The 14,039-nt window shown below is 43.0% G+C and overlaps 1 protein-coding gene across 3 annotated transcripts in view; it reads left to right on the forward strand.

The window, feature by feature from the left end:
* Window positions 1–14,039, forward strand: part of DGKB (diacylglycerol kinase beta) — a 790,513-nt gene that overhangs the window by 416,755 nt on the left and 359,719 nt on the right. For all 3 annotated transcript variants that reach the window (XM_069729311.1, XM_069729309.1, XM_069729312.1), the window contains exon 20: window positions 8,261–8,325. In XM_069729311.1, the coding sequence (XP_069585412.1) occupies window positions 8,261–8,325 (65 nt within the window). The remainder of the gene's footprint in view (window positions 1–8,260; window positions 8,326–14,039) is intronic.

Genomic DNA, 14,039 nt, shown 5'->3' on the forward strand with positions numbered 1-14,039 from the left:
AACTCTTGTGCAACTTGATGTTTCGACTTTTGGAGTTTTCAAAAAAGTTTTGGTCAGTTGGTAAAGCATGGGTGTGGATGGGGTGTGATGAAGCCTGCCTGGTATATTTACCAAAAGTTGTGCCATCACTTTTCCTAGAAATGTTACTCCAGTTTCGGACTGGAGTAACATTTCTGGACAGGCGCACGTTACTAATAAGCATCTTAATCAGATTGTCACATCTTATTCCTGCACATTCCTCCTTAAGACTGCCATGTAAAATGCCAGTTTTAATGAATCGGTGCCCTAAGTGTTCAGAAACTCAGAAAAGAAATTGAGGTAGTGGGGAGGAGGGAGATGCAGCTGCAGATGTATTCTATGAGAGTGGAGGAGGAGCAGAAATGGGGAGACATCTGAGGAGCTCACAGTGGTGCACAAACCAACAAAACATTATAGGTGTTTGGGCAGTAGGAGACACCAAAGAAAGGGTAGATATCAGTAAAGACTTATAAAGTGGGGAGGAGGGAGATGCAGCTGCAGATGTGTTCTATGAGAGTGAAGGAGGAGCAGAAATGGGGAGACATCTGAGGAGCTCACAGTGGTGCGCAAAACATTATAGGTGTTTAGGCAGTAGAAGACACCAAAGAAAGGGTAGATATCAGTAAAGACTTATAAAGTGGGGAGGAGGGAGATGCAGCTGCAGATGTGTTCTATGAGAGTGGAGGAGGAGCAGAAATGGGGAGACATCTGAGGAACTTACAGTGGTGCACAAACCAACAAAACATTATAGGTGTTTGGGCAGTAGAAGACACCAAAGAAAGGTTAGATATCAGTAAAGACTTATAAAGTGGGGAGGAGGGAGATGCAGCTGCAGATGTATTCTATGAGAATGGAGGAAGAGCAGAAATGGGGAGACATCTGAGGAGCTCACAGTGGTGCACAAAACATTATAGGTGTTTGGGTAATAGAAGATACCAAAGAAAGGCTAGATATCAGTAAAGACTTATAAAGTGGGGAGGAGGGAGATGTGTTGTGAGTTCTGTTTTTGGGCTCCCTCTGGTGGTTACTGATGGTACTGGGTGATTTGTGTTCTGCTGTCTCTGGTGTCCACCTGTTCTATTAGGATTTGGGAGTTTCCTATTTAACCGGGCTTTCTTGTCATTTCCCCGCCGGCTATCAAGGTTATCAGAGTGTTTTGTTACCTGAGCTTCTGGCTTCAGTAATCTTCAGGACAAGCTAAGTTTTGATTTTCTTGTTCCACGTTTTGCTTTATTTTTGTCTTGTCCAGCTTGCATATAATTGTCTCTTTGCTGCTGGTTGCTTTAGTGGGCTGTAATTGCTCCTCATGTTCCATGAGTTGGAACATGAGTTCAAGTAATTACAGGATGGTTTTTTGAAGGGTTTTTTGCTGACCGCGCAGTTTACTTTTGTATCCTCTGCTATCTAGTTTTAGCGGGCCTCATTTTGCTGAATCTGTTTTCATACTGTGTATGGGCCTTCCTCTCATTTCACCGTCATTATATGTGGGGGGCTGCTATTTCTGTGGGGTATTTCTCTGGAGGCAAGAGAGGTCTGTGTTTCTTCTAATAGGGGAAGTTAGATCTTCGGCTGGTGCGAGACGTCTAGGATCAACGTAGGCACGTTCCCCGGCTATTGTTATTTGTGTGTTCAGGTTTAGGGTCGCGGTCAGCTCAGGTTCCATCACCCTAGAGCTCGTTGGTGCCTGTCCTTTTGTGATTCCCTGCCATTGGAATCATGACAGTATAGCCGGCCCGAAATGTTTGGGCTGAAGTAGGAGGAAAATTAGACTGAGGAAGTTTTTTTTTTTTTTTCTCTCTCCTCTGAGGTTGCTGCCTAGCCTTAATTGCAGCCAGGCTGATTTTTTTTTTTTTTTTTCCTCCTCTTAATCCTTGAATGGCTCTGACCTTAGCTGTTTATCATGGACGTCCAGATTTTAGCTTCCAGCTTGAATAATCTTGCTGCTAAGGTTCAAAATATACAAGATTTTGTTGTACATGCTCCTATGTCTGAACCTAGAATTCCTATTCCAGAGTTCTTTGCTGGAGATAGATCTAGTTTTCTGAATTTTAGGAACAATTGCAGGCTGTTCCTTTCTTTGAAATCTCGCTCTTCTGGAGACCCTGCTCAGCAGGTTAAGATTATTATATCTTTCCTGCGGAGTGACCCTCAAAATTGGGCATTTGCATTGGCACCAGGGGATCCTGCGTTGCTTAATGTGGATGCGTTTTTTCTGGCATTGGGTTTGCTCTATGAGGAACCTAACCAGGAGATTCAGGCTGAAAAAGCTTTATTAGCTCTCTCTCAGGGGCAAGATGAAGCAGAAATATATTATCAAAAATTTCGGAAATGGTCAGTGCTTACTCAGTGGAATGAGTGCGCCCTGGCTGCAAAGTTCAGAGATGGCCTTTCTGAGGCCATTAAAGATGTTATGGTTGGGTTCCCTGCGCCTACGGGTCTGAATGAGTCTATGACTGTGGCTATTCGGATTGATCGGCGTTTGCGGGAGCGCAAGCCTGTGCACCATTTGGCGGTGTCTTCTGAGCAGGCACTTGAGACAATGCAATGTGATAGAGTTCAGTCTAGAAGTGAACGGCAAAACTATAGGCGGAAAAATGGGTTGTGCTTTTATTGTGGTGATTTGGCTCATGTTATATCAGCATGCTCTAAACGCACAAAAAAGGTTGATAAGTCTGTTGCCATTAGTACGTTACAGTCTAAGTTCATTCTGTCTGTGACTCTGATTTGCTCATTATCATCCATTTCCGTCGATGCCTATGTAGATTCAGGCGCTGCCCTGAGTCTTATGGATTGGTCATTTGCCAAGCGATGTGGGTTTAGTCTTGAGCCTCTGGAAGTCCCTATTCCTTTGAAGGGAATTGACTCTACACCTTTAGCTATGAATAAACCTCAGTACTGGACACAAGTGACCATGCGGATGACTCCCGTTCATCAGGAGGTGATTCGCTTCCTGGTATTGTATAATTTACATGATGTTCTAGTACTTGGTCTGCCATGGTTACAAACTCATAATCCAGTCCTTGACTGGAAAACAATGTCTGTGTTAAGCTGGGGATGTCAGGGGGTTCATGATGTTGCACCTCCGATTTCTATCGCTTCATCTTCTCCTTCTGAGGTTCCTGTGTTTTTGTCTGACTATCGGGATGTTTTTGAGGAGCCTAAGCTCAGTTCGCTTCCTCCTCACAGGGATTGCGATTGTGCTATAAATTTAATTCCAGGCAGTAAATTTCCTAAAGGTCGTTTGTTCAATCTGTCAGTGCCAGAGCATACTGCTATGCGGAATTATGTTAAGGAGTCCTTGGAAAAGGGACATATCCGTCCATCTTCGTCCCCTTTGGGAGCAGGTTTTTTTTTTCGTGGCCAAAAAAGATGGGTCCTTGAGGCCTTGTATAGATTATCGTCTTTTGAATAAGATTACCGTAAAATATCAGTATCCTTTGCCTTTGTTGACTGATTTGTTTGCTCGCATTAAGGGGGCTAAATGGTTCACTAAGATTGATCTTCGGGGTGCGTATAATCTTATACGAATAAAGCAAGGTGATGAGTGGAAAACCGCATTTAATACGCCTGAGGGCCATTTTGAGTATTTGGTAATGCCTTTCGGACTTTCTAATGCTCCTTCAGTCTTCCAGTCCTTTATGCACGATATTTTCCGCGAATATCTGGATAAATTTATGATTGTGTATTTGGATGATATTTTGTTTTTTTCTGATGACTGGGAGTCTCATGTTCAGCAGGTCAGGAAGGTGTTTCAGGTCCTGCGGGCTAATTCCTTGTTTGTAAAGGGCTCAAAGTGTCTCTTTGGAGTCCAGAAGATTTCTTTCTTGGGGTATATTTTTTCCCCTTCTACTATTGAGATGGATCCCGTCAAGGTTCGGGCTGGACGCAGTCTGCATCTCTTAAGAGTCTGCAGAAGTTCTTGGGCTTTGCTAATTTCTATCGTCGTTTTATAACTAATTTTTCTAGTGTTGTTAAGCCTTTGACGGATTTGACTAAGAAGGGTGCTGATGTTGCTGATTGGTCTCCTGCGGCTGTGTAGGCCTTTCGGGAACTTAAACGCCGGTTTTCTTCTGCTCCTGTGTTGCGTCAGCCTGATGTTTCGCTTCCTTTCCAAGTTGAGGTTGATGCTTCTGAGATTGGAGCGGGGGCGGTTTTGTCACAGAGAAGCTCCGATTGCTCGGTGATGAAGCCATGTGCGTTCTTTTCTAGAAAATTTTCGCCCGCTGAGCGGAATTATGATGTGGGTAATCGTGAACTTTTGGCCATGAAGTGGGCATTTGAGGAGTGGCGTCATTGGCTGGAGGGTGCTAGACATCGTGTGGTGGTCTTGACTGATCACAAAAATCTGATTTACCTTGAGTCTGCCAGGCGTCTGAATCCTAGACAGGCTCGTTGGTCACTGTTTTTCTCTCGTTTCAATTTTGTGGTTTCGTACCTGCCAGGTTCAAAGAATGTGAAGGCGGATGCTCTTTCTAGGAGTTTTGTGCCTGACTCCCCTGGAAATTCTGAGCCCACTGGTATCCTTAGGGATGGGGTGATTTTGTCGGCCGTCTTCCCAGACTTGCGACGTGCTTTGCAGGAGTTTCAGGCGGGTAAACCAGATCGTTGTCCGCCTGAGAGACTGTTTGTTCCGGATAGTTGGACCAGTAGAGTCATCTCCGAGGTCCATTCTTCTGCGTTGGCAGGTCATCCTGGAATATTTGGTACTAGAGACTTGGTGGCCAGGTCTTTTTGGTGGCCTTCCTTGTCGAGGGATGTGCGTTCTTTTGTGCAGTCTTGTGAGGTTTGTGCTTGGGCTAAGCCTTGCTGTTCTCGAGCCAGTGGATTGTTGTCACCTTTGCCTATCCCGAAGAGGCCTTGGACGCACATTTCCATGGACTTTATTTCGGATCTCCCTGTCTCTCAAAAAATGTCTGTCATCTGGGTTGTGTGTGACCGCTTTTCTAAAATGGTTCATCTTGTACCCTTGCCTAAGTTGCCTTCCTCCTCTGAGTTGGTCCCTCTGTTTTTCCAGAACGTGGTTCGTTTGCATGGGATTCCGGAGAACATCGTTTCTGACAGGGGATCCCAGTTTGTGTCTAGATTTTGGCGGACGTTCTGTGCTAAGATGGGCATTGATTTGTCCTTTTCGTCTGCATTCCATCCTCAGACGAATGGCCAGACGGAGCGAACTAATCAGACCTTGGAAACTTATTTGAGGTGTTTTGTTTCTGCTGATCAGGATGACTGGGTTACCTTTTTGCCGCTGGCCGAGTTTGCCCTTAATAATCGGGCTAGTTCTGCTACCTTGGTTTCTCCTTTCTTTTGTAATTCGGGGTTTCATCCTCGTTTTTCCTCTGGTCAGGTGGAGCCTTCTGATTGTCCTGGAGTGGACATGGTGGTGGATAGGTTGCATCGGATTTGGAGTCATGTGGTGGACAATTTGAAGTTGTCCCAGGAGAAGGCTCAGCAGTTTGCTAATCGCCGTCGCTGCGTGGGTCCTCGACTTCGTGTTGGGGACTTGGTGTGGTTGTCTTCTCGTTTTGTTCCTATGAAGGTCTCTTCTCCTAAGTTCAAGCCTCGGTTCATCGGTCCTTATGGGATCTTGGAAATTCTTAACCCTGTGTCGTTTCGTTTGGATCTCCCGGCATCGTTTGCTATTCATGATGTGTTCCATCGGTCGTTGTTGCGGAGATATGAGGTGCCTGTTGTTCCTTCGCTTGAGCCTCCTGCTCCGGTGCTGGTGGAGGGAGAATTGGAGTATGTTGTGGAGAAGATCTTGGATTCTCGTGTTTCCAGACGGAAACTCCAATATTTGGTCAAGTGGAAGGGTTATGGTCAGGAGGATAATTCTTGGGTGGTTGCCTCTGATGTTCATGCTGATGATTTGGTCCGCGCTTTTCATAGGGCTCATCCTGGTCACCCTGGTGGTTCTCGTGAGGGTTCGGTGACCCCTCCTCAAGGGGGGGGTACTGTTGTGAGTTCTGTTTTTGGGCTCCCTCTGGTGGTTACTGATGGTACTGGGTGATTTGTGTTCTGCTGTCTCTGGTGTCCACCTGTTCTATTAGGATTTGTGAGTTTCCTATTTAACCGGGCTTTCTTGTCATTTCCCCACCGGCTATCAAGGTTATCAGAGTGTTTTGTTACCTCAGCTTCTGGCTTCAGTAATCTTCAGGACAAGCTAAGTTTTGATTTTCTTGTTCCACGTTTTGCTTTATTTTTGTCTTGTCCAGCTTGCATATAATTGTCTCTTTGCTGCTGGTTGCTTTAGTGGGCTGTAATTGCTCCTCATGTTCCATGAGTTGGAACATGAGTTCAAGTAATTACAGGATGGTTTTTTGAAGGGTTTTTTGCTGACCGCGCAGTTTACTTTTGTATCCTCTGCTATCTAGTTTTAGCGGGCCTCATTTTGCTGAATCTGTTTTCATACTGTGTATGTGCCTTCCTCTCATTTCACCGTCATTATATGTGGGGGGCTGCTATTTCTGTGGGGTATTTCTCTGGAGGCAAGAGAGGTCTGTGTTTCTTCTAATAGGGGAAGTTAGATCTTCGGCTGGTGCGAGACGTCTAGGATCAACGTAGGCACGTTCCCCGGCTATTGTTATTTGTGTGTTCAGGTTTAGGGTCGCGGTCAGCTCAGGTTCCATCACCCTAGAGCTCGTTGGTGCTTGTCCTTTTGTGATTCCCTGCCATTGGAATCATGACAGAGATGCAGCTGCAGATGTGTTCTATGAGAGTGAAGGAGGAGCAGAAATGGGGAAACATCTGAGGAGCTCACAGTGGTGCGCAAAACATTATAGGTGTTTAGGCAGTAGAAGACACCAAAGAAAGGGTAGATATCAGTAAAGACTTATAAAGTGGGGAGGAGGGAGATGCAGCTGCAGATGTGTTCTATGAGAGTGGAGGAGGAGCAGAAATGGGGAGACATCTGAGGAACTCACAGTGGTGCACAAACCAACAAAACATTATAGGTGTTTGGGCAGTAGAAGACACCAAAGAAAGGGTAGATATCAGTAAAGACTTATAAAGTGGGGAGGAGGGAGATGCAGCTGCAGATGTATTCTATGAGAATGGAGGAAGAGCAGAAATGGGGAGACATCTGAGGAGCTCACAGTGGTGCACAAAACATTATAAGTGTTTGGGTAATAGAAGATACCAAAGAAAGGCTAGATATCAGTAAAGACTTATAAAGTATGGGCAGAAAAGTAAAGATGGTTACTGTTACGGGCTTACCTGATCCGGTGGGTTTGCTAAGCCATAGGTCAGAGTGAGTAGCACGGACCAGAGGCATTGATGCAGCAGAGCTGCTCCAGTTGTGATGTAGCAGGGAATTTACTGTAACAGCCATGCACATGATTACACAAAGCCGTATATTACTCCAGCCCCACAGTAATATTCCTCCATGACATTCATTCTCAGGTTCATGATTCTTATTGATACATATGTATGTGTACATTTTGTATATCGTTTTTTACCGTTCACTTCCACGATACATCTAAGTGACACTTTAAAGAAATACGGCACAATCCGCATCGAGACTCATTGTCAAAATAACGTTGTCATCGCCTCCGTACAGTGAAGAAGCCGAGTCCACATTGTAGATGTCCTTAATAATCTATGTAATTTTGCTCACAAATCTCCAGCGCAAAACGTTTCCTGTTTCGGAGACAAGAGTATTAATAACGAATAATGTATGAATGAAAAACTTCCTTTGTCTAGGACGATACGACCGCGCGGGGAATAGCGTTATGGATTTTTAGTTGCAGTTGACGCTGATGCTTTTGGATGGAGATTTTTTCAGGCTATTTGTCTTGAGTAAAAAAAAGTCTTTCACCTCAATAGTATCGATGGTTGTCCCATCGCAATTATAGGGTTTAATGGAAGGTGGGATGGGAGCGTTGCGTAAGGCAGGACACCGGTAGATACATCGCCGTCTGGCCGCGAACCATAAAACATAAGAGGATCGGGCAGCGGTAGGACATAGGAATGTATCTCAATGATCCCATCCTTGGATTTACGTCCACATTGTCTTCTCCTGTTCATGGACAACAAGAACATTTTACTTTACTTAACCCTTATGTCCAACTCCCTTTTCTCCACCCCACAAGGGTCTAGGAAGACTGGAGGTCACACCTAAAGTAGTCATCACATCTGGAAACTCTCTACCTGTATCATGTCCATGCTCTATACATTTGAGTATACCTAGGAAGCAAAAAAAGCTAATTAAAAATTAAAAAAAAAACAATGTTCTTGTGTCTTGCAGGATGCGTCCATCGCTCACAGATTTCATATGATGCGCGAGAAACATCCCGAAAAGTTCAACAGTAGGTAAGAGGTCCAGGAATTTTTTTTTTCTTTATAAAGTTGTTTCTTATATTCCTATTATTCATTTGTATTTGGTGGAAAAACAACCGTGTGGTGTCCATGCTCCAACTCCAAATTGTGAGCCTAAAGTTCTAGGAATGGTCCCATGTGGTTCTAGAAGTTCCTCTTTTCATGGAAATCTCCAGTCTTCTCATCCTTCAAGAAGCCAAGAACCTTAAAGGGAACCTGTCACCTGAATTTGGCGGGACAGGGTTGCGGTCATATGGGCGGGGTTTTCGGGTGTTTGATTCACCCTTTCCTTACCCGCTGGCTGCATGCTGGCCACAATATTGGGTTGACATTCATGCTGTGTCCTCCGTAGTACACGCCAGCGCAAGGCAATCTTGACTTGCGCACGCGCAGTATGCTTTGCCCAACTGCGGGCAAAGCCGAAAAGCATTAGTGCGCATGCGCAGCCGCACTATGTCCCGGAAGTATTTAGCTGTGTTCCGGGACATAGTGCGCCGGCGCATGCGCACTAATGCTTTTCGGCTTTGCCCGCAGTTGGGCAAAGCATACTGCGCGTGCCTTGTGCAGGCGTGTACTACAGAGAACACAGCATGAACTTCAACCCAATATTGCGGCCAGCATGCAGCCAGCGGGTAAGGAAAGGGTGAATCAAACACCCAAAAACCCGCCCATATGACCGCAAACCTGTCCCGCAAAATTCAGGTGACAGGTTCCCTTTAATTATTCCATTTCCACAGTCACATGAGGACTTACTTTTCACAGGACAAGTTGTAGTTGATTTCATTTATTTTACCATAAAATAAACTTAAAAACAGGAAACAAAAGTCTCCATTTTTTTTATCCAGATGTTTTTCGGCCGAAGCATCATTTGCATTTTTTTATTTTTTTTAAAGTGGTCGCATTTTTGTACAAATGTGCTCCAGTCCATTCCCCTACCTGAAGTTATTTTTTTTTCATCAGAAATTCTTGCATAAATCTTTGCGACGTTTATTTTGAAAAGGTAAAAAAGAGCAACTTTTATTGTTTGCAAAATTCATCAACTCGCTCGCACAATTTTAAAGAATTTGGTGCAAAAAAAGAAAGTTGACAAAGAATGCAAGACAAAAAAAGAATAGTAAAAAAAAACAAAAAAACGCAAGTTACTAATCGGGGCTTTTATCTTTTTATATTAAAACATAAAGAATCTACATATATATTAATCAGTCTTGGAGGATACAATGTTGCTTTTGTAATTCAGACTACAGAATCCTGGACTGGACATCTTAAAACTTTCTAGGGCTCGTCGATCGCTGTCCTGAACTTCACCAGCATCTTGATGATTGCTAACAGTTATTATCCCAGGAGAATCTTGAGTAAAGAGTCATTTTAGCAAACTTTGCATAAATCACTAGTACAAGAGAGTGTAAGATACTTTGTAATATATAATATCAGAGAAATCTGCTTCTTTCTCCACTTATAAGCCACATCTTCTCCTCTCCCTACTTCCTGAACTCATCATTCACTTTGAAAAACTGCTAAAATCTGTCCTGCTCAAAACAAGATGGACTGACAGCTCACTGAGGAATCGGATTACAGGTTTCTATTAAAGTCCAAAGCGAAGCAGGCAGGAATGAGAGCAAAGTGAGTGAGAGATAGAAAAGCACAGAGAAACATGGAGATTATGTTGCATCTTTTATTTAATCTCATAGCTGGATTCACAGCTACACTGCTCAGTATTGCTGTATAATGTCCTCCATGCTGCTGCTGCTGACACTTTTAAACTTGCACTGCAAAGAGACAGGAGAGCAGGAATCCCACAAGTCTCTGTACTGTAACCACATAACAGATGAGACTAGTGCATAGTGCCATGATGGGTGTGGACTATGTTGCATTTTTTATTTCATCTCGTAGCTGGATTCACAGCTACACTGCTCAGTACTAATGTATAATGTCCTCCATTCTGCTGCTGCTTTTAAACTTGCTCTCCAAAGAGACTTGAGAGCAGGAATCCCACAAGTCTCTGTACCGTATTGTCCACGAAACCATAACAGACAAGACTAGTGCACAGTACCATGATGGGTGAGGAAAATTACTAATGCTCACTAACCTCGGACATTACTGTCCATGTGTGGTCTGTTGGGCCCACTGACCGAAAATGCACTCGTCTGAATATCGTATTTAAAAACTCTAAAAATAATAGAAAAAAAGTGTAGTTGTATAATATTGATGAATAAGACTCGATCATTCTTAATATACTTCTCTCATTTAATTTAAACTGAACGCGCCGTACTCTCTAATTAGAGAATAAATAATCAGGGTATAATCACTGTAACAGGCCCGGGTCTGATCCAAGGGGGAGAAATGTGTAAAACCAGCAGGGAGCTGATGTGAAACAACTTTAAGAACTGGAATGTAAATTAATCTAAAATCAATAAAACGTTTTTTTTTCTTTTATTATTTATCTGAAAGCAAAGTGGAAAAAGCCATTTAATCTGTTAAACTTGTGTGACAAAGTGTAAAGTGAGTATTACTGAAAAATAGACGGCGTGTTAATTGAAATGTAGAACAATGTAATGAAAACATTCTAATTATTGCATGAAACTTCTACTACTAACATATCTGTATTGTGAACAAAGCATTTACAGACACAATCTGCAGCTCTGGCAAAAATGAGACCTCCGCAAAATGTTCAGTTTGTCTGATTTTTCTCTTTATAGGTATACTAACTGAAGAGCCCGGCGTTGCCTGGCCATAGTAAATATCTGTGGTTAGTTATAGCACCTCACTTCTCTTATTTTCCCTCTCACATTTCTCATTGTCTCCCTTACACCTCTCATTTTCCCCTCACTCCTCTTATTTCCCCCCCTCACTACTCTCATTCCCGCCTAACACTTGTCATTTCAACCTCACATCTGTCATTTTCCGATCTCTCCACTATTTTCCCTCACTCCTCTCATTTTGCACTCACACCTTTTCATTTTCACCTCACACCTCTCATTTTCCCCTCAGTATATACATGTTTGTCATCTCCCTTATATATAGTATACACCTGTATGTCATCTCCTGTATATAGTATATACCTGTATGTCATCTTCCCTGTAAATAGTATATACCTGTTGTATGTCATCTCCTCCTGTATATTGTATATACATATGTGTCATCTCCTCCTGTATATAGTATATACCTGTATGTCATCTCTTCTGTATATACTATATACCTGGATGTCATCTCCTCCTATATATAGTATATACCTGTATGTCATCTCCTGTATATAGTATATACCTGTATGTCATCTCCCCTGTATATAGTATATACCTGCTGTATGTCATCTCCTCCTGTATATAGTATATACCTGCAAGTCATCTCCTCCTGTATATTGTATATACAGTACAGACCAAAAGTTTGGACACACCTAGATTTTTCTGTATTTTCATGACTATGAAAATTGTAAATTCACACTGAAAGCATCCAAACTATGAATTAACACATGTGGAATTATATACTTAACAAAAAAGTGTGAAACAACTGAAAATATGTCTTACATTCTAGGTTCTTCAAAGTAGCCACCTTTTGCTTTGATGACTGCTTTGCACACTCTTGGCATTCTCTTGATGAGCTTCAAGAGGTAGTCACTGGAAATGGTCTTCCAACAATCTTGAAGTAGTTCCCAGAGATGCTTAGCACTTGTTGGCCCTTTTGCCTTCACTCTGCGGTCCAGTTCACCGCAAACCATCTCGATTGGGTTCAGGTCTAGTTACTGTGGAGGCCAGGTCATCTGGCGTAGCACCCCATCACTCTCCTTCTTGGTCAAATAGCCCTTACACAGCCTGGAGGTGTGTTTGGGGTCATTGTCCTTTTGAAAAATAGCAGTGGTTTCCTAGCAGCTATTTTACCATGAAGGCCTCCTGCACAAAGTCTCCTCTTAACAGTTGTTGTAGAGATGTGTCTGCTGCTAGATCTGTGTGGCATTGACCTGGTCTCTAATCTGAGCTGCTGTTAACCTGCGATTTTTGAGGCTGGTGACTCGGATAAACTTATCCTCAGAAGCAGAGGTGACTCTTGGTCTTCCTTTCCTGGGGCGGTCCTGATGTGAGCCAGTTTCTTTGTAGCGCTTGATGGTTTTTGCCACTGCTCTTGGGGACACTTTCAAAGTTTGCCCAATTTTTCAGACTGACTGACCTTCACTTCTTAAAGTACTGATGGCCACTCGTTTTTCTTTACTTAGCTGCTTTTTTCTTGCCATAATACAAATTCTAACAGTCTATTCAGTAGGACTATCAGCTGTATATCCACCAGACTTCTGCACAACACAACTGATGGTCCCAACCCCATTTCTAAGGCAAGAAATCCCACTTATTAAACCTGTGAAGTGAAAACCATTTACAGTGACTACCTTTTGAAGCTCATCAAGAGAATGCCAAGAGTGTGCAAAGCAGTCATCAAAGCAAAAGGTGGCTACTTTGAAGAACCTAGAATATAAGACATAATTTCAGTTGTTTCACACTTTTTAGTTAAGTATATAATTCCACATGTGTTAATTCATAGTTTTGATGCCTTCAGTGTGAATGTACAATTTTCATAGTCATGAAAATACAGAAAAATCTTTAAATGAGAAGGTGTGTCCAAACTTTTGGTCTGTACTGAATACCTGTGTGTCATCTCCTCCTGTATCTAGTATATACCTGTGTGTCATCTCCTCCTGTATATAGTATATACCTGTGTGTCATCTCCTCCTGTATATACTATATACCTGTGTGTCATCTCTCCTGTATACAGTATATATCTGTGTGTCATCTCCCCTATATATAGTATATATCTGTGTGTCATCTCCTCCTGTATATAGTATATATCTGTGTGTCATCTCCTCCTGTATTAGACCTCGTTCACACGTTATTTGCTCAGTATTTGTACCTCAGTATTTGTAAGATAAATTGGCAGCCTGATAAATCCCCAGCCAACAGGAAGCCCTCCCCCTGGCAGTATATATTAGCTCACACATACACATAATAGACAGGTCATGTGACTGACAGCTGCCGTATTTCCTATATGGTACATTTGTTGCTCTTGTAGTTTGTCTGCTTATTAATCAGATTTTTATTTTTGAAGGCTAATACCAGACTTGTGTGTGTTTTAGGGCGAGTTTAGTTTGTCAAGTTGTGTGTGTTGAGTTGCATGTGGCGACATGCATGTAGCGACTTTTGTGAGATGAGTTTTGTGTGGCGACATGCGTGTAGCAACTTTTTGTGTGTCGAGTTGCATGTGATAGGTTAGTGTAGCAAGTTGTGTGCAGCAAGTTTTGCGCATGGCGAGTTTTGCGTATGGTGAGTTTTGCGCGTGGCGAGTTTTATGTGTGGTGCGTTTTGAGTATGTGCAAGTTTTGTGTGAGGCAACTTTTGCATGTGTTGCAACTTTTGTGCAAGTGGCAATTTTTCTGTGAGTGCAAGTTTTGCGTGTGGTGCGTTTTTCATGAGGTGAGTTTTGCACGTGTGGCGAGTTTTGCGTGAGCCTAGTTTTGCATGTGGCGAGTTTTGCGCGTGGCAAGTTTTGAGCGGCGACTTTTGTGTTTCGACTTTTATGTGGCGAGGTTGCTGTATGTGTGGTGAAATGTGTGCTGAGAGTAATATGTGTTCAAGCACGTGGATGTGTGTGGCGCGTTATGTGTGTGTGTTCATATCCCCGTGTGTGGTGAGTATCCCATGTCGGGGCCCCACCTTAGCAACTGTACGGTA

This window comes from Ranitomeya imitator, chromosome 6, assembly GCF_032444005.1.
Source record: "Ranitomeya imitator isolate aRanImi1 chromosome 6, aRanImi1.pri, whole genome shotgun sequence".
NCBI lineage: Eukaryota > Metazoa > Chordata > Amphibia > Anura > Dendrobatidae > Ranitomeya > Ranitomeya imitator.